The 23,074-nt window shown below is 45.1% G+C and overlaps 1 protein-coding gene across 26 annotated transcripts in view; it reads right to left on the bottom strand.

The window, feature by feature from the left end:
* The window catches only part of TCF7L2 (transcription factor 7 like 2), a 196,373-nt gene that overhangs the window by 103,149 nt on the left and 70,150 nt on the right, over nucleotides 1-23,074 (bottom strand). For all 26 annotated transcript variants that reach the window (XM_080822637.1, XM_080822634.1, XM_080822635.1 and 23 more), the window contains one exon: nucleotides 16,508-16,609. In XM_080822637.1, coding sequence (XP_080678763.1) covers nucleotides 16,508-16,609 — 102 coding nt within the window. The remainder of the gene's footprint in view (nucleotides 1-16,507; nucleotides 16,610-23,074) is intronic.

Consider the following 23,074-nt stretch of genomic DNA (forward strand, 5'->3'; position numbering starts at 1 on the left):
AAATTCGTGTGTGTGTGTTATACTGGAAAAGTATGCAACCAGGGACTAGGGAGACACCAAATGATAACAGTAGTCATATCTCTGGAGGGGAGATCACGGATTCCCCTCCCCAGGGAGGGAAACCCAGGTTCGGTTTTGTTCTTTTGTTCTTTGTTCTTTTTGTTTTGTTTGTTCACAAAGGATTACATAAATAATTGTTATTTTAGGTGGCAGGTAATGAGTGTGTTTGTTATATTAGCCTCTGTCTCTTTCACTATTTTTTTTTAGAACTGCCAACCATCTTAGAAAACTCCACTACATAAAAATCCAAATTTATACAAAAGATAAGTGAGAGAGTATAGATGCCTGGCACCAAATGGTTGGTGATCTGAGAAAAGTACCCACAAAAGGCTTCCATCCAATGTAACTTACCAGAAAGATTTGTAATTTGCCCTCAAGTTGGCAGGCACACACCCACATTGTGTGAAGGGAGGTATAATTTGAGCCGAATGGAAGGCTCCTCTTGATACAAATCTCCTTTTGCTGGTTCCTTTCTTCTGCCAAGAGTTCATACATTCTCCTCCTAGGAATCCACAAAGCCTCATTTCCTCAACAGGAACTAACAGCATCACAAAGGCGTGACAGGCCTAGAGTTTCCTGGTGCGACCGCCTGATGGGCACCAGCCTCCGGCCTGGTTTGTGTCCGGAACCCTGCCCCTCCCTGGCTGCGTGCTTGCTCTCCAGGGAAGCAACAGAACACCTACTGGTGAGAGCCCCAGCGCCGGGGCCAGACTCCCCGCATTCAAATTCCAGCTTCACCCCGAGTGACCTTGGGCATGCCATCCCCCCCCCAACCACTACACTTCCACTTCTTCATCTGTAAAATGGGTTAGTAACCAGAGCTGACTCATAAGGCGCTGGGGGATTAAATGGGACAATCATGTAAATTACTTAGAAGAGCAAATTAGGACAAGAGTAAACTCACAAGCGCTCAGCAAACCTCCAGTATTATCGTGATCTTGAGTACTTCTCACCATTCCTCAGTGAATCCATTTCTTAAATGTCACAATGAGGGCTTTGCACCAAGAAAACTACTAAATTCCTTTTCACATGTGGAGTCCGGGACTAAGTCTGAGAGTAAAAAAAAACCAGGAACAGAAGTGCTAGCATGACAGAGAACAAGGCTCGGGTCTCTAATTTGCAGTTCTGTTGGAACTGAGGCTCCAGGACAGTGCGTGACAAAAAGGTCCCCCAACCCTTGGCACTGGCTTCGGTTCTGGCCTCTGGTATCACACCTCTGTGCCTAGCATGATCCCGACAATCCCCACCCTTGGCTCCAGAACCAGCAGGTTCCGTGCTGCCAGCTCAAAACCTTTGGAGGAAATTCACATAGCATCCAGACACCAGAATACTAGGCCAAACCCAACCCTGCTGGCCTCCATATGCGGTCCTGGCCACCTTTGGAACCCCAGCCCATTTCCCCAAGCCAGCGGCCCGCCCTCTGCCCACTCATTTATTCCACACAGATGTCCAAACGCGCACTAACTCACCATAGGTCCTTACTGCCTCAATGGGTATACTTTTCACATCATGTTCTGAAACTTAACCACGAGATTATTGGCCCAGGAATTTTTGCTTGTATCTTGCGTCAGCCTCGGACTCCGAGTGCAGATAGTAACTCAGGACGAGAGTCATCACAGGTATGCCCCAAACAACAAACAAACACAAAGCCTCCCCTTCCCAACTAAAAAGCTGAGATAGCATTAAAGTGATCACCTTCTTTGACTTCTTACTGCGCAAGTTCCAATTTTAAGGTCGGAGGAAGGGAGCAATGCAGAGCCCTTCTTTTAGTAACTGTCAAAAATAGGACTGTGGACCCTGCAAACATTCACAGATGTGATATGCAAAACGCGGGCTGAATCTCTGTGTCACACTTGGTCTCTGTCACGTCCTGCAAGACCTATCAATCAGGGCCAGCGAGGAGGCATCCCAGCCACGAGAGGGACTTGGTGGAATCAGTCAACACGGTAAGCCACACTACCTCCTAATAAGCCTAGCTTCACTGGCTTGGACACATTCTCATTCCTCGTTCTGATGAAAAATGTTCCTCTTTCCCATCACTTCTTTTAGAACTGGTTCTTAAGTGGTGAGTCACAGGAACCTCGTTTACCGTGACATCGTAATGGACATTTCCCTGGGCTCCAATAGATCTAATAGGAGGCTCGATTTCTGACACTTCCTCCCCCATAAAACTGACTGGCTAAAGCAGAAATGACAGCTATGACACCACTATTGTCCCTTGCTCGATCCTTCCTCACCCTTGACAGATATTAATCTATTAATGCGTTATCTTTCCTGGAGCCCTGACATAGGGGGGGCCTCGGAACCTCTCTCAACACAATGCTCCACGCAGACCCCATGCAGCCTGCAGTCTAGGTGCAAATGCCATGCTCTGCTCAGAGGCTTTGGAGCAATCGTTTTAGACTTTTGGAGTCTTTTTAGACTTTTCATAGCTTCCAGGTATTTTAAGGAAAATGGGTAGACCCTTTCCCAAATAGTAAACTTGCAATAATCAATAAATCACACAGAAAGAAACACCTATATGCTCAGCTTGCCACCAATTATCCATGATAAGAAAGTAGTGCTTCCAAAATAACAGAAATAAGTGTTAATAAGTAGAGGAGATCACCAAGGGTACGGCGGCATCTCCTTATTTATATGGGTTATTATCACATCTTTCAACAAAAAGAGCAGCGCTTACTACTATTAATTAACTGGTTATTCTTTAATTGTCCCCAGGAACGGAGAAAATAAGAAAGCTTTCGGCAAAATAAATTAAGAAGGAGTCAGAAAACTCTGAAAAACTAAAAATATGAAAACAGGAATTTTATGAAAATATCTTAAGTTCATTTTCAAAATTCCCCCGTGACCACAGGACCAAACCATGGAAACGGTTCCCCTCCCCGCCCTACACAAGCCTCTCTCTCTAGAATTTGTTTGTGGGAGGAAATTGTAGAGACTATGTCCCCCCCTTAAAGCAACTCTCAAGATTGGTACAAATCAACCCATTCCTGAAGAAGGCAAGTGGGTCCCCCTCCCACAGGTCCCCATTCACACACAGTAGTGGAAGAATCCGTTCATGCTCCAGCACTTCTAACTCAAAAGAATTAAAAACTCAAAAGAAGAAACAATGTTTTTGTTATAAGCCTAAGGCTTTGAAAACTCTATTAGTTGGAATTCCTTGGGTTGTAAGCAACAGAAAACGTCTCCGACTCACCAGCTTCCTAAATGGATAATCCAGGACTGGAGCTGGTTACATAGGACTAAGTGGTATCATCTAGACACTCCTTCCAAGCCATCCTCATCTTCTGCAAGCGAGCACCCTCTATCCGGCACACGTGCGTGTGCACACGCGCATGTGTGCATGTGTCTAGGCCATTGCAAAGAGCCACAGATTTACACCCTCTCTGCCTACTGAAGAAGCCTAAGTATTTTTGCTTAAATAACATACCTTCCCCTCTGCCCCATCACGTGTCCACGTGGGTCAAAAGAACAGGTGACGTCAGTTCCCTATAGTTGAGGGGATGAGGAGGATTCTGTTAGCAGCAAACAATGGTGCAGAGATGGACGCCATGTTCAGAACCCTACTCCATTTTTTAACATTTGGTTTCTTATACGGGAAAAAGTCGGTGCATAGACATTATTCTCAATACCTGCAAACAACTGGATTGTTTAAGAAGAAAGGATAATAAAGAGTATATCAATCAGGTGCTTCATAAGAGTGGGAATGGGTAGGGGCTTGAGGAAGAATGGAAGAGAGATGCCTGGCTGGATTCTAAACATGGGAATGGTTTCTACCAGTCGAACTTACCAGTTTGATCTTTGACAATGCCTTGCCTTGATCACTGCAATTCTGGGTTTCAGACATTCCTTCATTTATACGCTTTGGCTGAAGGAGGCTGCTACCTCTTTCCAAAAAAATATTTTTCCCTGAGTTTCAACTGAATCATCCTGAAGGTTCTCCCAGGAGCCCTTCTGCCAAGCTACGGGCTCCACTCTGTTACTGTGATACTTTTTTAGATTTTTATACGTTCGATCTCCACCCATCAAGGTTGGCTTCTTTGAGTCTGAAAGGGCTGGGAAAACACATCTCTTAGAATTTTACATGTGTCCCTGAGGCCTAACTTCAGGAGGTACAGTCCAAAGACAGGTCTCAATAACCAGCAACCCCCACCCTGACCCTACATGGTCTCTGGGGGCCATGAAATGGTCTAGTCCCAAGGCCTATGATGTGGCGTGTCTTCCTCCCTCTTCTAGCCTTCGTAAACTTTTGCTACTTTCTTCACCCCAGCACCCTGAGAGACACAGACCATGCCCTTGAGAGACAAACAGGCAAAAGGCACCTCGAACCCTAGGAGCAAGGAGAACAAGATGCTGTGCCCCAGTGCCCTTGGATACATGGTGACCCCACCTCATCCAAGCCTATTAGACGAGCCTCAGTGATGCACTTAACCACTGCTGGGATCCACCCATAAGCAGGCTCCAGCTAGAACAGATTGCGTCACACCAGTCACACCAGAGTTCCTCACAAGCTTCTAAAGGCAGACATGATACAGCTGGAAGGACTGCGGGATTTTGGAGAAGGGCAGGGCTCAGATGCAGTAGAGCGGGAAGCATCTGGGTCCTGCTTGGGGCTGGGGTAGCGGAGGGCAGGGGCAGAGACCCAGACACCTGCCACATCCTGTGGCACGAGTGCAGGACTAATGAAGGGGGCTCAATCAGACTATGTGCCTTCCTCTTGTCCCCAGCCCTCTCTCCTCCAGCCAACACAATACTCCTAGCATGCCCAGTGCCCAGGCCCAGCTGCTTTACACACCCTCCATTCCAGGCCCTTGAATCTCAAAGTTCCACCTTTCAGTCGAGTGACAGGGCAAGTGCCTACTATTAGCTGTTCTGGGTCTCTTTCAAAAGACAAAATGTAGGCGCACCTGGGTGGCTCAGAGGGTTAAGCCTCTGCCTTTGGCTCAGGTCATGATCTCGGGGTTCTGGGATCCAGCCCCGCATCGGGCTCTCTGCTTGGCAGGGAGCCTACTTCCCCCTCTCTCTCTGCCTGCCTGCTTGTGATCTCTCTCTCTCTCTCTCTCTCTGATAGATAGATAGATAGATAGATAGATAATTAAATACAAAATGTATCCTCCAGATTCTCAGTAAGGGTATGTGATAGGATCTGTCCAAGGATTTAAAAGGCCACCTCAAGTGGAATGCAGCATAGGGACCACGGACAGAAGAAGGCAGGTCACAAAGGTAGGAAGTGTGGGAGGCCAGGGCAGACGCTCCAGCAGCATCCAAGCAAGCCACGACGGTCATCGTGGTAATGGTGGCTGCTGAAAAGGGTACGCCCCACACTAGTTTGAGGGCAAAACTGATACAACATGCAGATGGTTATGAGCCCACAGGATAGACGGATGAGTCAAATGTGGGGTGTGAAAGCAAAAGAGGCATCAGTGACAAACTTCAAGGTTTGGGGCTGATGCAATTGGTGGATGTTGTTCATCTTTACTGCAATGTTGAACACAGAGAGCAACAGGTTTGATGATGGGGACGGAGTGGAAATAAACAGTTGGACTCTGGACGTGCTGATTTTCCCATGCCTATTTGGCATCCAAATGGAGGCTGAATCTGGCACTCAGGGGACAGTGTGGGGCTGGAGCAAGGACCTGGATTAACCGTGTCGATGTGGCCATTCCTGCCCCTGGAGTCCTAGGCAACTCAGCTCAACTCACTGGACTTTCACCTCCTTCTATGCAAAATGAACCTAACAATAAACTTTCCCAGTCCAGTCCCTCGAGGATCCCCTCCCCCTCCTTATTCCCAGTTTCCGCCAAGGGCCAATTCTGAAACCCAAGTGTTTTCTCCCTCAATATTAATTTATTAAAAGAGATGAAAATCGGACCTGCAAGTCACTAACAAGCCTATCACAAAATCACTCCACGTACCCTACAACATCATTGCTGAACATACCCATTTCCCGTAATAAATCATCAAGTTCTGGATTTCGCAACTGGACACTCTCGTGACAAGTTCCGGCGGGCCATGTCAAGATTCCTAAGGAACAGTCAGTTTAAATCACGACTGGAAAGAGACAGAAACCCTACCAGCGGAGATCCGACGTGCCCCCTTGCAAGCTGGAATGCATACGGGTGGATTATCAAGTTACATGCAAACCACATACAATGTCAGAACCCCAAATTCTGCTTCTTCCAAACAGGCTACCCCATCAGGTAGAAAAGTACACGCGGGGACAAGCTCTTGTGCAAACCGGGATGACTCTGAACACAGTCGGGTAACAACGAAGTCACGCTTATTCCAGACAAAATCAACTCGTGTCCCCCACCAAAACTGGTTCTCTGCATAATTAACAAAGCCCCTCAGTAGGAGGGGGTAAAAAAACACATGGAAAGAGAGAAACAGTGGGGCTCCTTGGCTTCAAGAAACTTACAATCAGGACACCCGAGGCCCGTACTTAGTGTTAATCAGCAAGGCAAGGAGTAACAAGCAGGACGGGATGGGTGCCAAGTGAATACTTTTGTTTACTGGAAAGATAAACACAGGCTAAGACCATGAGTTGAACTCTAAGTAGATCCATGTTGATTTAAAACAGGCTCCCATGCTCAGTAAACAGAGCAGGTGCTGAAACTAAAACAGCTTTCCAGGGTCTGCTCCAGTCCTGTCTCTAAAGATGCCGAGGGACATCCTGGGGTCGGGCAAGCATCTGGAACTACCCCCTGGGTGTCCAAGCAGCCTGAGGACTCAAGATCCTGCCCTAAAGAAGCTCGCTGACTGTGCATAACCAATGCTTCCCTAAACCTATTTTAGGAGGGAACCCTTTTTCCAGTAACCTTATTAACACTCGGTGAGACCAATGTCAGGAAACGCGAGCCCAGAGCTGCCAAAGACTTTTCCCCCAAGCACAAGACACAGCATTGAGAAATGGTCAAGGATGATCAGAGGCGGTCAGCCTGGCATTCACTGTGATCTTAAACACAGCAATAAATAACATCTTCGACAAGTAGGTATGCTTTCCTGGAGACATAATCCAGAAGCGTATTCCCCGTTTCTTGTTTTTAAAGATTTTATTTTGAAGTAATCTCTACACCCAACATGGGGCTTAAACTCACAACCCCGAGATCAAGAGGCCCATGCTCTACTGGCCAGGCGGCCCCAGAGTCGTATTCCTGACCGAGCTCAGACACAGCATCAAATATTTCATAACTTTCTGCCCAATAATATGCCATTAAAAAAAGGGGGGGGGATACTAAAACTTAAAAAAACAACAAAAGAAAAACAAACTAATTAAAGAACTGTACAGTTATTTGAGGTTATAAAAGTATCCTCCAAGACCTCTAAAATTGCCCTGAATTGTGCAGCACAGATTCAGGGGACTAATAAGCTGCATCTAAAAGGGGCGCCTGGGTGGCTCAGTTGGTTGAGCATCTGCTTTTAGCTCAGGTTATGATCTACAGGTCCTGGGATCGAGCCCCATATGGGGCTCCCAGCTCTACTGGGAATCTACTTCTCCCCCGTTGTGCTGTTGTGCTCCTTCTCTCGCAAATGCAAAAACAAAATCTTTTTAAAAACAAAAGAATACTTAACTGAAAATGTCATTGCTCATCAATTGGCAAACTGATTAACCAGTGATGTGCATATAATACAGAATACCATGCAGCAGTTTAAAAAAGAAGGAGGTGGAATTACACAGGTATGGATGGATCTCCATTTGTTATCTGGAATGTTAATTGAAAAAAATAAAATAAAATAAAAAATTAAAGGTTACAGTGTGAGCTCTCAAAAATGAATATACATAATTCTATAAAACCTTGATAATGTCAGCTAATGTCAGCTGACTTTAAAGCCTCCAACTATTTAAGAAGCAATCTTATTTTTCCCCATGTTGAAGGTGAAAGGTCTTGGGAAAGCCAAGGTGAATGGCTTGGGTGGGTCTCTTTTCCGGAGCTCAGTGGAGTTCAGGTAACGTTCTTCCAGGAAAGCCTGAACTTTTTCTTTTGTTAAATTCCCCACATTAAAAGCACTCTGATCACAGTAAATCTAACTCTCCTGCATGCTGATAATTGTAAAAATTGAGACCTTTCTGGAAAATATTTGTGGCTATCTATCAAGAGAGTTTTAATTTTGTTCTCTTTTACCTGTCTTCCTAAGAATCAGTCCTATGAAATAATAAAGGAACAGGGTGGGGGGAGGATGGCACAAAGATTTGTGGGCAAAGATGGTCATCACAGGACTACATAGAATAGCAGAAACAAAAGGCACAAGATACTCGAAAGGCCCAACAATGTGGCACTGATTAAGCAAACGGGTATACAAGCATATTAGGGGCTGCTCTGCGATCATTTAAAATACTTGAGAATTTTAATGACATGGGGAAGTGCTTATTCATTACAGCAATTTTCCTTTTAAATAAATAGTACAAGGCTGCAAATATTGAGCACTACTATAAGCTCAAGAATGTTAACAACAAATAGAAATATTAATGCACTCGGGAAAAAGTCTTAGGAGCATATATACCAAATACCAAATTATTCATAATGTAATCTCTGAGTGGCAAGATTATGGGCCGGTTTCCAAGCTGTCTATTATGAACACAAATTTTATGAATGAGGAAAGTGGCATCGTAGCATTAATTTCACTGGCTTTAGGGGTAAGGTTTGGTTTTTTTGTGTGTTTTAACGGAAAGGTTGAAATCCCCATCCTTAAATAGCTGAGGATCAGTCATTGAAGATGTGAATTACAATGGAGGGTAATCTTGAACAGAAGACTCGGTCCTGAAGGAAGAATGTACAATAGTCACCTTCAAATTTCCAAGATCGATAACCAGAAGCATAAGCAGAACAATGGGATGTCAAAACACACCTCCAGGAGTGGGCGTTTCAAGGAGAGACCGTTCGGCACAACAGAAAGTCAGAATTCTAAGGGCCCACAGTGACCCCAGAGGAAATGGTCTACATCACGAGACGGATGCCCCATCTCTGTGCTCAGGAACACTGCAGCCAACAGACCACTACTGGACAGTGATCCAGGAACAGAAGGGACAGCAGTGGGTGACAGGACATGTGATGGCAGGTTGTGAAACTCTCTGTGATTCTAATCTGAAGGGGGTACAACCAAGCTTACACAATCCTCCCGGGTAGAATATTTTCCATAGCCACGGCGCTCAGTGGCCACACCATCAACTCAAACCTCAGGAACTTCAGAATTCCTCATCACAGAGAATTTTCTGGAAAGAGAGAAGGAAGCTTGGACTTTTAACTAGAGACTGTTTTGGCTGAATTACTCCACTCTCTCCTCAGAGCACGAATGATCCTCTCCACCACTTCCTCCCGGAAAAAAGATACCCCGGTGGCCTGCCCCTCAGGATTAAACACTCACAGCTCTCCTTACAAAAACAAAAACAGTCGTGTTTTTGCAGTGCTCACGGGCTCGCTTCAGATCCTCAGACAAAATACACACCCTTACCACAGTTCCGTCTGTGAAATGGGAAAGCTGTGACTCAGCCGCTGCTAGGAAACACATGCCAAATATTCTAGAAAGTCTGGCTGAGTCACAGATAAATGGGGAAAAAGACAAACCAAAGGAAAAGTATACATGCAATGGAGAGAGCAGACATGCTACACAGGGAAAAGCTTGCAGGAAACCGGCACCAGCTCATACCCTAAAGTGACCCCAGGTTTACCTGCGCCGGGGGCAGTGTGTCCTCCCCACCCACAACGTGTCAGCCACCATCTTTGCAGTACCCACTCCAAGGACACCCAGACACCAAACCCTAGCCAACCTCTTGTCCCACTGTCCAGTGGCATCAGTGGATTCTCCCTGAGCCATGCCCGCCCTGGCTGGCTCCCAGTGCCACCACCTGCCCTCCACCAGCAGCAGCGCTGGGCACACCACAACCTGCCTGTTTGCTCATCCTTCCTCACCATCATTGTGGTCAGAGGCTGAGAGGAGGGCAGGCTCTGGCTGCCCTGTCTCACATCCTGACTCCCACTTAACCACCCTGTGCCTACTTCCTCCTCTGTGAAATAGGGGTCACGGAACATCTGTGAAGCCCCTAGAACAATGCCTGGCACGTAGGACATGTGACTGGCTGATCTGCTATTATTGTTAGAATCCTTCGTCATCGACTCTGCTCTCTCCCAGGGTCTAGAACACTTTTTCCCGCACAGTAAGCAAGCACTAAATATTTCGGGGAACAGGGAATGAATCCATGATTGATCGATGGTAAACGCGAGGCCAAGCGAAAGACCAGTAAAAGCTACTTACCCAAATTTGGGAGAAGGAGAATTCTCTACCCTACCCTAAATATATTCTAAATAAATTTAAATTTAACGGATCATTGACATTACTTTTAAGGGACTAATTAAAAGTTCGGATGGTTCTCATTTCATATTGCTATGGGGGTCATGAAACCGAGTATCTGAATCTCTCTAAAAAGGCAACTCTTGAACTGAAGACCTTCTTCCAAAGACAGTACCTGAAATATACCAACAGGTACTTGAAAAGCTGTTCAACATCACTAATCATCAGAGAAATGCACAAGGAGATACCACCGCACACCTGTCGGAAAAGCTGCTGTCAAAAGACAAGAGATGACAAGTGCTGGTGGAAGGTGGAAAAAGGTGACCCTGTGAACTGTTGGTGGGGACAGAATTGGGTACAGCTACTATGGAAAACAGTACTGAGATTCCTCAAAAAATTAAAAATGGAGCTACCTTTTGATCTAGCAATTCTACTTCTGGGTAGATACCCAAAGAAAATGAAAGCAGGACCTCGGAGATATTTGCACTCCCATGCTTGCTGCGGCATTATTCACAAGAGTCAAGACACTGAAACAACCTAGCTGTCCATCGGCAGATAAATGGATTTTTTTTAAGTGGCATATATTCATACAATGCAATATTATTGGGCCATAAGAAAGAAAGAAATCCTGCCTTTTGTGACAACATGGATGGACACTGAAGATGAGACACTAAGTGAATTAAGTCAGAAAAAGACAAATACTTGATGCTATCATTTATACGTGGCATCTAAAAAAAAAAAAAAAAAAGCTGAACTTACAGAAACAGAGTGATGTGGTGGTTGCCAGGGGCTGGGAGGTGGCAGACATGGGGAGATGTTGGTCAGAGAGTATGAACTTCCAGTTACAAAATGAGTAAGTTCTGGGAATCTAATGTACAGCATGAGAATGATCATTATATACTTGAGTCGCCTAGAGAATCGCTCTCACGTGTTCTCACAGCAAAAAAGAAATGGTAATTATGTGATGTGGTATTAGCTAACCCTCAGATGGTAATCATGTTCCAATATGTAACTGTCTCAAATCAACACTGTATACCTTAAACTCATACAATGTTATATGTCACTTACCTCCTAATACAATGTTACATGTCAGTTACATCCTTTAAAAAGCTGGGATAAAAAAAATAAAAATGAAAAAAGAAAATACAACTCTCCCACCCCAAACTTGCCCCAGTCACTGAGCAGCAACCCCACCCACCTACCTTTGACTCTTCCTTCTCCCTCAATGCCACCATGTGACCCATAGGCAAATTCTGCCGCTGTTCCCTTCAAATTTGTGCACCTCACCATTATCCCTGCAGCCAGCAGTTTAACACAAGCCAAACCACCCATGGACTTCCCCAGGTGGTTAGAATCACAAACACCAAATTCTTACCATATCCTACCCCAGGCCATTCTCCCTCATCCCTCAAGACCTGTAGACATTGTAGCGGGCTTTCCTCTTCTCCCACAGCCAAGGTCTTTTTCCTTTTAGGAACTTCAGACATGGTTTTCCTTCTGCCTGGAATGTTCTCCCATCTCCCACCCGTTCCTTCTCTCATCCCTTTATCTGGCTAACTCTAATTGATCCTTGAACATCTCATTTTAAATATCAATTCCTCAGGCGATTGTCCCAGCCTGTAATCCCCACCAACGTCTCAGTGGAAATCTCATGTCCCTGTCACACTGTCACAGGACCTCTACTCCCACCAGAACCTGGCACAGGTGGGGGCTACAATGGTTTTGCTGGGCCTCAGCATCCCGCACAGAACCTCCCAGCACATAGCCCAACAGCCAACAAGCGCTTTGAGGAACAGATGAGAATACAGCCCAGGCCACAGAATCCATCGAGACATCCACAAGTACTTAACCAACAGGATGCTCTCAAAGTAGTTTTTCTTACTGACTATGAATAGGTGCTCCTTCCCGAAACTCTTCAGACACAAAAAGCAAAAGTTTCACCATGCCCTCTGAACTTACTTGAAAATGCTCAACGCAGGCCAGCAGACCCCGTCCGCAGCTCTCCCATCACGCTGTATTTCATAAGTTTTCTGCCCTCTTGCAGCATTTAAGCAATAACAACAACAACAACAATGACGACGAAGTACACCACCGCAGTCTGGCAGGCCGTGCTCCTCGGGATACAGATTGCTTTCTTATCCCATACCTCAAAGCTCGTTACACAACAAAACACATAAGACCAGGAACAACTAGAAATTCACCCCAAGGTAAAATTCCACATCAACTTCAAAAAGAAGCCCCCAAGATAAAATGGCAGGAACTTTTGAAGCTTTTTGCCATCTCGTACGATACAGACTACACAAAAATACCACCATTTTTGGTACAGAATCTTTTTTTGCTGGGTACAAAGGAAATTAAATGAAAGTCTTTGTATAGCAAAGATACGGGAGGTGGTGTGCGGGGGGGGGGGGGGGGGGGGAGGCTCCTAACCCCACAGCTTATGGACTGCTGGAGGCAAGTGCGCCAAGACTCAAGCACCACTTAGCACAACAGACTGCTTGGCCCTCCCGGCAGGGGGGTGGGGGGGACGGGATGGGACGGGACACAAAGAAATATAAATTTAAAACACCACAGAGAATGAAACAGGAGCTAGTTATGTGACTCAGAAAACGGGCCTGGGGGGGAGAGGATCCTAGAACCTGAATTTCTCAGGGGGTGTGGGGAGGGAAGTAGGAGGAGAGGGAAAGTAAAGGAAATAGAGGGAGAGATGGGTCTGATGTGTAAATTCTTATTTTTGTGGCTGTTAAAAAAAAAAAAAAAATTCAAGACATCATCCTGGGGGATAATCTCCTCTCTCTTCTGAACACAGACTAGGAACCACTGCCTTCTAATAAACAAGATGCCGTATCCGTTACAGGGACTAAAATCTGTGGGGCTTGTTTCTTAATTTAAATATTATTTGATCAATTAAACTCTATTTGTTAAAAATACTTATTCTACACATCTACTTTTTTATAATGTGGTAACCCATGTACCACATGAAAAAAAAAAATCTAGGTTAAAATATTCTGACAAAGAGCTTTAGTTTAAATTCCCACGTGAAAATTCTGCCCCAAATGAGTACTAGAGAAAGTTATTTTCTTAGGAACTGATGGTAGTCATAGTCTCTAATGATTATTAACAAACACTGAACACTTCTCTAGTTTCAAAAGAAAACATTAGAAATAATTATGAAATAACTTGGCCCAGAAATTACAATAAGCACAAATTTCGGAGAAACTAGGAAGCAATCCTTGGACAATTATTTTGAAACACGTCTGATGAAACGATGTGATGGGACGTTTTCTTTAAGAAAATGAAAAACAAAATGAGAGGAAGAGCCCGGGGTCTGGAGAAGAGTTAGCCATCCACCAGCAGAGCTGGACACAACCCAGACTCTATGGGCCAAGGCTGAGCTATACACAGACCCAAATGATCCATCAGCCATCATCCGGAATGGGCCCTTTATAAATACAGACACGCTGTGCTTGCCAAATTGATTTTAGCTGACGCATTGCCTTATGCCCAGTGAAAAGGGGATTATCCATTCGTAGTCCCAAGGTGTAGGACTCTTCTATTCCCAAAACTGGATGGGACCACTAGATGGGCGCAGAGGTCAACAAACACAGCCTTTCTTTCTCCAGCCTGACCTGCCCATCTCCCTCTACCAACCCTGCCCCCTCCGGTACCGCCTCCTCACCCCTTAGTGTCAGGTGAAGACTGCAGAACTGCACAATTATGGGGCTAATCCGTGTCACGGAAGACACCATTCAGTTGCCACAGCAGTAAGTACTTCACAAATTTGGTTTCCTTTTAACCCAGCTGATGGCTCTGCCCCGCACCCAGAGCCCGCCCTCCTCCACAGCCTAGAAACTCTACACAATGGCCGATCCCCAGGCCCCCAGGAGCACAGCAGAAAGAAGTTGCAGTTGCCAGTTGTGGCTCCTTGGGACAAGGGTCTCCATCTGAAGCGTGGCTCAGAGCGGCGGCTGTGGAAAACACACCTCCTAAGACAGCAGAGGATGAAGGAACCGAAGTCCCCTTGCGCTGCCCTGGCCAAAATCCACACTGGCTCTGGACAAAACGTCTTTCCATCTCCTCAGATTGTTCATTTCTAACATGAAAATAAGTACTTAGGGTCCACACTGGGACAACAGGTCCTGTGGGCTATCTGGGGCGCTCTCAAGGCGGATAAGCCCCACCCTTGGGCGATGGTCACCAGAGCCGTCCGCAACCTCCATCCACCCCCACAGGGGGCTGTGTCCACTCTGAACCACTTCTAAGATTGGCACCTTCTCTCCACTCAAAGAGAAAAAAAAGCCTCCCAAGAGATTTTAAAGATAACATCCTTTCTCTGTAACTTAAAAAAAAAAAAAAAAAAAAATGTGGCAGCCCTGCCAAGCATTTCCAAAAGCAGAGAAATAAATTTCAAAGCCTGGACACACAATGGGAAATGCAGGGAGGCAGGAAAAGTGAAAAAGACATGCTTCCTCGTTTTACCCTCCAGGACACGGTAACTCTTGCACTTTTTAAAAATCTTTGTATATGACTAAAATGGTTATTATATGGCATTCACGTTTCTCAGAGAAACCTGCATCAGAAACCCAAACCGACGATATCCTGTCATCTGGGACGCTGCCCCTGATGATGACCCAATTTATAGTTCGCAGAACAGAACCAGTCACAGAGAAGTGACTTTCTACTCCCTTAGGAAAGAACAAGCCACGAGGCCCCGGGAGAGGAGCCGAGAACTGGGTCCCATCCTCGCTCTGGCCACTAACTCAGCGTGTGACGTTGGGCAATTCACTCAGGGCATCTCTGGGCCTGTTTCCTTTTCTGAGAGCAGGTGGGGGCGACATGATCTAAGTTTGCTTCCAGCCCTGAAATCTTGACATTGGAGGAGTGTGTGTCATCATGAGCATCCGTGTTACTACGGGCTTGGGGGAAGGAGGAAGCTTCTGGAAAAATGTCAGCCTTGCTCTGTGCTTCATTTATAACATAAGAATTTGTAGTACATTTTCACACACGATGACTCAAGATGTGGTTTAACGGAAATAAATCACTTTGTAATATATACACACACACGTATATTTAATATTCATATAACAGAGGCATAATCCATTAAATAATATATACTCAATTACACCAAGCTACAAAGTAAGGAGGCAATGAGCCTGAAATCTGACACAATGCGTCTTAAGATTTTTCTACTTAAGAAAATCATTTTGCCATTTTCAGAAATTACAAGTAACATCGAGGCAAAATATATTAATGGGTAACATTTTGTGGTACTTAAATAAAAAATACATGAATTATTTTACCCTTTGCATAATTCTACCTGTCATACATTCATTATAAAAATGTGTCTCCCATTAATTATTTCAAAAGTATGAAGTCCAGCTCATGATATAAACATACGGAAGAGAATATTCTAATAATGCTGAGCCATCTTCTCAAGAGGTTAATTTATAAATTCCACTTTCGGAGCCTACAAAATCCAAAAATACATTAAAAATATATGTAGACACACACTCTATGTTGTAGTCTCTCACTAGTAAAAACAAATGTTTCCTTTGTTAAACCCACAGGCTCTCAAAGCCATGGATGTACAAATTAAGTTTAACTTAAGCCTTTCCAAATTCATTTCTACTCTCCGTTTACAATCAATCAGTCCATATAAAATTTTGCTGATGTTAATGTAGAATGTTACTTTCCAACAATTAACATAAATTTGGGGGGGTGGATTGGAAAGTCTCAAATCCAGTGCTTCCCTTTTGAATTTTCTAATTCCCTCTTCTGCAATTCACCTCTGCTAAATGAGTTTTTCAGAAAAGGATCTGGGGTGTTTTGGTTTTTTTTTTTAATTGCTTTGGCACCATCTCCAGTCTCCCCCAAACCATGGTGATAGTGTCCCATTAACTGGAGACCACAAAGCTAGACTAACCCAACACCAGGAGGAAGGAGTGGTGGGAAGACGTGGAAAATTTCCGGGTGCATAACAATCACTAAGATCCAATACCAGAAAACAAATATCTTCTAGATATAAGCCATATCCAAGACTATTCCAAAAATATATTCTTTTAAAGAGAGAAAAATGGATAAACAACGCCTGATCAACAAAAGAATATTTTCTTCGTCTCCCCCCAGTAAAGGAAGCAAATGCCTTTATAAGGTCACTTACGACAATGTGTGCCGGCGACGGAGAGCGGGCATCCTTAAGGGCTTGTCTGCTCTGGAGGGTCCCCGCCTGGACATCAAGCAGTGGCCATTTCATCTGGAGATACTGGAGGAAGGAAACAAAATGAACGTGGCAAATGAATTTAGAAAAGAAACGCAAAACCGCTATCCCAAGACATAACTCCTGGGATGCCTGATACACAGATGAGTAACTTGTAAGGACATGCAAATAACAACACTGAATAAACTTAAAAAAAAAAAAAAAGCAGCATGCAAATAACAACAACATCAACAGAAAAATCATGCCACACCAACAGGTTCTCCCTTAGATTAGAGCTCATGTTCAACAGGTGTGTTTCTAGAACATCAATACTATCAGCAACTAGAGTTTGGTCTTTGCAATCAAACGTCAGGCTGGCTCCAAGTTACAGGATTTCATTAATCCTGCCTCGTGTAGAGGGAAACAATAGAGATGTGGGAGAGACAAGACCGGAGGGAACAGAGGCCTTTCCAAGGAGGAAAGCAAACCGGAGTCTCAAGCCGGAGGTGTCTAGGAGACCACCAATTCCAGATCTGCTCTTTGAGTGACCTTCACTTCTAAAATGCCATCATCCCGTACTTCGAAGTTGAGTGTACATACATACATGTGCGACTGTCCTTTAGTAGAAACTTCCCCAGTAGATGAGGACGGAATTCCTCATCCAACCCAAAAGCTTATAAAACAAAACTACTTCTCAGGGCACCCGGGTGGCTTAGTCCATTAAGTGTCCAATGCTTGGTTCTGGCTCAGGTCATGATCTCAGGGACTTGAGATCAAGCCCCACGCTGGGCTCCACACTCAGCAGGGAGCCTACTTGAGATCCTCTCTCTTCCCTTGCCCCTCCCCTGCTTGCTCATGCTTTCTCTCAAATAAATAAATAAATCTTTGAAAAAAAAAATACTTCTCAGGAAAAGATGTACAAAAGAACACAGTGCAATTTAATACATAAATTCATCTCAAAAAGGCCCGAGAAAATTCTTAAATATGCACAAATTTACCACAGAAATTAAGTTAAAGGTATAAGCCAACGACGTCTATCTCCGCTCTTCTCTGAGGCGGAAAATACATAGCACAAGGGAAAGGGAGTTACTTCTGTCACAAGTGATACGTCAGCTTTCAGAAGGACTTGAACGATCAATTGACCCAACTCCCTACTGTACAAACAAGGAAAAGTGAAGTGAGGTGGCTTGCCCAGTCACAGAGATACTTAGCACACGTATAAGCAACACCAAGGCATTTCACTTTGTGGGTGACATCACACCAATTTTACTCAGGAAAACTTCAGAAAACTGAACAAAACTGAAGACACAATGCTTAGACTTTAACAAGGACATCACCAGCCTTTGTATCTCTGCAGGCCCACTGTGTAAGGCACCAGTTAATGCTTGGAGGGAATATAAGAGGCCATCTTATCTTTTCAGAGGTCCCAAAGCAAATTAAATGGCTAGTTTTCATACAAATTATACAGGGAATTTTACTCAATGAATATTAATTAAACTCTTTGTACATAGCCTTCTTGTGAAGGATTAAGAAAGATGTCTGCCCTCAGGGAGCTTATGCCCGTGTGAGGGAACCAACTCACACTCAGATTCAATGTAGTAGAAATGGCAGAATCGTGCCTCAGGAATGCCAAGAAAGATGATGGGATTTCTGAGAAAAGATACTGGGAAGGCTGCACCAAGTAGGTCTTGTTAAGTCAGAAAGATTTCAACAGAAAGACAAAGGACAGCCAAGGGCAGTCCAGAAAGAAGGAAGGGTTGGCTCAAATCCCATGTGAAATAGAAGGGCAAAAGCCACACACAAGCTTTCTCACAGGTTCCTTAAAGATACAACTGCCCAGCGAATTAAAACCAAACACAGTTACACCTAAAACTAGAAAACCCTGGCCCAGGAGCTACCTACCAAAGTGCACAGCCATTTTCCCAACCTAGATCTGTACAAGGTAAAAGAGCACTTCGACAACCTCAGAGCTGTTACCCAGAAAGCTCTCGTGTGAAGGAACCTGGTTACTGGTTCTGGTGACTCACCACACGACCTTGCATCAAATCCATCTGCTTCTATGGACCTCTAGTTTTTCACCAGTCAGCCGAAGGGGATGTCCTATCTGGCATGGGGATGAGGGCAGGGCTGCCCCAGCACTTAAGGATTCTGGACTCTCAAGACAGTAAATACGAGCAGGCACCCCACTCCCCACCTCAGTTACCCTTATAAACAAGTCATTTCCAAGTATCTTCTTTGGGGACAGTAGCATCCCAAGTTGAGGGCCACTCAATAAACGTAATAAATGTTTCCGTGGTCTCCTCAGCCTGTAACCCAAGCCAGTGGGCCATGGGAACCTATTCCGCCCCACCTCGCCCTGACTGCTTCCCATTCTCACCTCCCACATAAATACATGAGCCTCATTGGTCGGAACCACTCAATAGCATCATTTCCTTGAGGCCAACCAAAATGGACACCTGCCAATACTCATCTCTCCTCTCATAAAATCCTGTGAGGAAAAACACCCCGCTGAGTGCCACACACCGACGCCTCATGCTACCCTCAGTGGGCAGGGTTAGGTGAACAGACAGGTTTCCATCTTTGGCCATCTGCAAAACAGATTTGATCGCATCCAAATCCCTGCTCCATAGAATTCGGAAATTTAGGCTTTGTTTAAGGTGACAGACCTGCCCTGAGGACCCCACCGGAGAACTGTCATACCCATAATGCAATATTAACGCGAAGTCTTATAATTCTTATTTTACATAAAAGCTTCATTGTGTGCCATATCCAATCTCCGCAGGCTACCTGCGCCACTATTTTTATGAGCCTACATTTCAGCGCTCCAAGCCTACAATACACATAATTTTCAATTATGTTAGGGCAGCCCAGGATCACTGCCTATATAACATTACTGGTTGGAGGAAATGAGGCTCGGCCCCACTGCCCAGAGAGAGCTAACCAAATCCAGATGGTGGAGGAAGACAGCCCCAGTCCTGCTGGCTTGCAAGGACTCCACGGTGACAGCCTCAACCTCTCTCTCCCAGTGCAACTTGATCCCACAGAAAGGCTGGGCCCCCGCAAATCTGTGCCCGTCCCTTGGAAATAACTGGCATTCAGGCTGACGAGGTTCCTTCTGGGGAAATAAGTATTATGTCAGGTTTTTTTAAAAGGAAGTTATTAACCTCCTCCAAAAGTGATGGGTTTCCCAGGTTCCTTCATCTTCTACAATTGGTCCTTATTAATAAGGAAAATAAATAAATAAAGGGAAGAAAAAGGAAATTAGGTACGATTATAGCCTAGAGGAAAATCTTTTCCTTCCTGGAGACACTAAGCAGCGGGAAATTCTATTCTGTTGGGTCCTAAAGGAAGCCCCGAAGGAGGGGGCATCTCAGATTTACGAAAAGGGCTGGAACGCCACGCCACATTTTCCCCCTGGTCCAACTTCGGTTTTATATCCTTTTGGGGAAGAAAAAAAAAAAAGTTCCCACCATCCCACTATAAAAACAACACTGCGCTCCAGCTCCCTTCCTTTCAGGCCGCTCAACGTGGAAATTATGAATTGCCTACAAAAACATTAAACTTTTCAGCAAACTGCAATCAAACGGGGCCGTGGGAATTCCTGCATTGAAAACTGTTGAAATGGAGTCCTGCTCAACTTGCATTTTGCAAAAAAAAAATAATAATAAATATATAAGGCCATCTTGGCTTAAGTGTTTCATCCTTTGTTTAATACTAATGTTCTGCTCATGGCCCATTAGGGTTTTTCCCCAAATCATATTTTATGATATTTCTCAGGGAGCTTAAGTTAAGCTTCAGACCTGCGGACGAAGTCTCGAAATATATACAAAACCCACAGTCTGAGCGGAATCGAGGCTCTTTAAAAAGCCTGTTAAATTGTCAGTGAAAAAAGAAAAAAGATATGCAACTCGAACTTCTCCTCCCCCTCCTCCTCCAATAAAAAAATTAAAAGGACAAGGAAAGGCAAAGGGGGAGGGATATTCCGAATCAGAAGACCCCCCCCCAGGATCTAGGTACAAGTGGGCCTGAGGGAACCTGCTGCCAACAAAGACACCCTATTATCGTGGGTCCAGCTTCATTCAGTACAAGGAGGGGCGGCTCCAAGATCCTGCATCTATCTGAGGGCGGCTGAGGCCTCCATACAAAAGTTAGTCTCTAAACAAATAGGGCAACTCAAAGGCCAAAGATGAAGCTGATAAGAAGGTTCCCAGGAAACCCCACACAGCTGATAAAATACCAAAGCAGCTTGGTAGCACTTCCTGCCAGTCAGTCCATCTCACAGACAGACAGGCAAGGGGAGTCCATCCCCTTACTTATTCAGGACAGGGTTGGCAAACGTTTTCTGTCAAGGGCCAGAGGACACACATATCTTTGGCTCTGCATCCCATCTGGTCTTGGTCCTAACAGCTCAGCCGCGGTAACACAGAAGCAGTCGTGGGCAATACCTGTTCCTACTATGTCATGGCCATGTTCCAATAAAACTTGATTTATACATACTGATATGTAGATTCCATAGGACTTTCCTGTCACGAAATAGTACTCTTCTCTTGGTTTTTTTTTTTTTTTTTTCAACCGTTTAAAAATAATAAAAACCATTTTTAGCTCAAAGGCCATACAAAAAGAGGTGGCAGGACAGCGTTGGCCCTGGGCCACAGTTTGCCACCCATGGCTTATGGAATGACTATATAAAGACCTGATTTCGTGTCAGACAGGATACATTCCTTCGCTGGGCCTAAAGTCAGACAGCCAAAGGCGATTTTTTCAGTGGCCCAAAGGCGACATTTTGGATTGAACCGTCACTGGCAGACTCCAGTTTGGGGAGAAGACCTTGGAAAAGAATCTGAGCTCTCCAGCCATGACTCCCAGTCACAAGGTCTAACCACTAGACCACAATCTCTCCGAAATAACTACTCCTCCTTTCCAAAATGGAAGTTTGAAAAGCTCTGAGCAATTCTGACTGGAAAAGGTTCACGTGTTTGAAAGTTCTCACCCACTTCCCAGGAAACACTGGCAATGTGTCACATGTCATCAAATCATCTGGAAAGAGCACTGGGCAGAAGAAATGCCGCAGGTCATGGGCAATGTGCCCCGTGGGCTTTGGGAATCACCTTTCTAGGTTGGGAAGCTCCCCTCTCCAGAGCATTTCGGTGTGTACCTCTCTTGCACATCGCAAGCCTGGAATGAAACCGGTGCCAATGCTGCCCACCTCCAAAAGATGGCATCGGCTACGGGCACCGGCAAGAAGGGGAGGCGGGGGCCACCATGGGGCCTGACCAGACTGCTAAACGGAGATAAAACTGGCCTCTTCTGGAAAACTAGGTCCCATGGAAAACCTATCACCCAGAAAAGGACTGATTTTAAACACCAGGAAGGCCTTGCTCCCCTCCCCTGCCTGGTAGATAGGCATCCTTGACCTAAGTACAACAACAACAACAACAACAACAACAAAACAGCCTATTCAATCCCAGCTTTCTCAGCAGGTGTGCTTCTTCCTAGGAAAATCCATTTTTCAAGAATTTAAAGTCATTCGAAACCATCCTCATGAAAAATCACAACACCTGAGTCGTCCTAACTCCCAAGCCCCAGAAAGTCACCTGTGTTGTGTTTCTCATAAAACAGAAAGTCACGACTTTGCGCAAACACCCAAACCCGAGAGACCACAAGCCGTGGCCTCTCACATCCAAACCCACAAGTCCTTCCTCCTCTGCGAGATGACTGTTGACCCACATTGCACGGCCGCATCCGAGGCCATGCTGATCTGCCCCAAACGCGCCCGTCAGAAGGGGTAAAAGCATCATGGTAAGGTGACACCCCTCTACTTTACAAAAGAAAAGGCCACCAAAAGCCACTCATGCTAAAAGGAAAATGGAAAAACTCCAAGAGTGAGACAATAGGAAGCCCAAGTCTATCGCCAACAGCACGCACGCCTTTCTTCAGGGGCTCACGTTGGGAGGCACAGCCTCAAGGGGCAGCCCGCCCCCCCCCCACAGGTCTGTTAAGGAACACGTCTGGCTCTCTCTTCAGAACCTACCTCATTTCTCAGAACTGGAAGATGGAATATTCAGCCCATCTTCTATAAATAAGTAATTCTGTCCCAGGGGTTAGGGAAACCCAATATATCCAGTAAAGTTAAATTATAAGAAGCGGTGATTAATATTCTATCCTACCCTGTGAATCATACAGATACCAACAGGTTTCCCAAAGCTAGCACAGACAGCATATACCTCACAATGCAATGTCACCAGATGTCATCCGAATCCTGAAGGACCCGCACGGCCACCATTACAACATTGGTTTGAGCAATTTTCCCCCAGAGGCAGGAGGCACAGATTAGGTTGCTTTGTTCTCAGTTAAAACATAGCCCAGGAATAGCTTCTCTTTTTTTTTTTAATTAAGATTTTACTTATTTATTCAATAGAGAGAGAGAGAGCAGCAGAGGTAGAAGGAGAGAGCAGAGAGCCCGATGAGGGACTCGATCCCAGGACCCTGGGATCATGACCTGAGCCAAAGGCAGATGCCTAACTGACTGAG

Source organism: Martes martes, assembly GCF_963455335.1.
Source record: "Martes martes genome assembly, chromosome: 14".
In the NCBI taxonomy this organism is placed as follows: Eukaryota; Metazoa; Chordata; class Mammalia; order Carnivora; family Mustelidae; genus Martes; species Martes martes.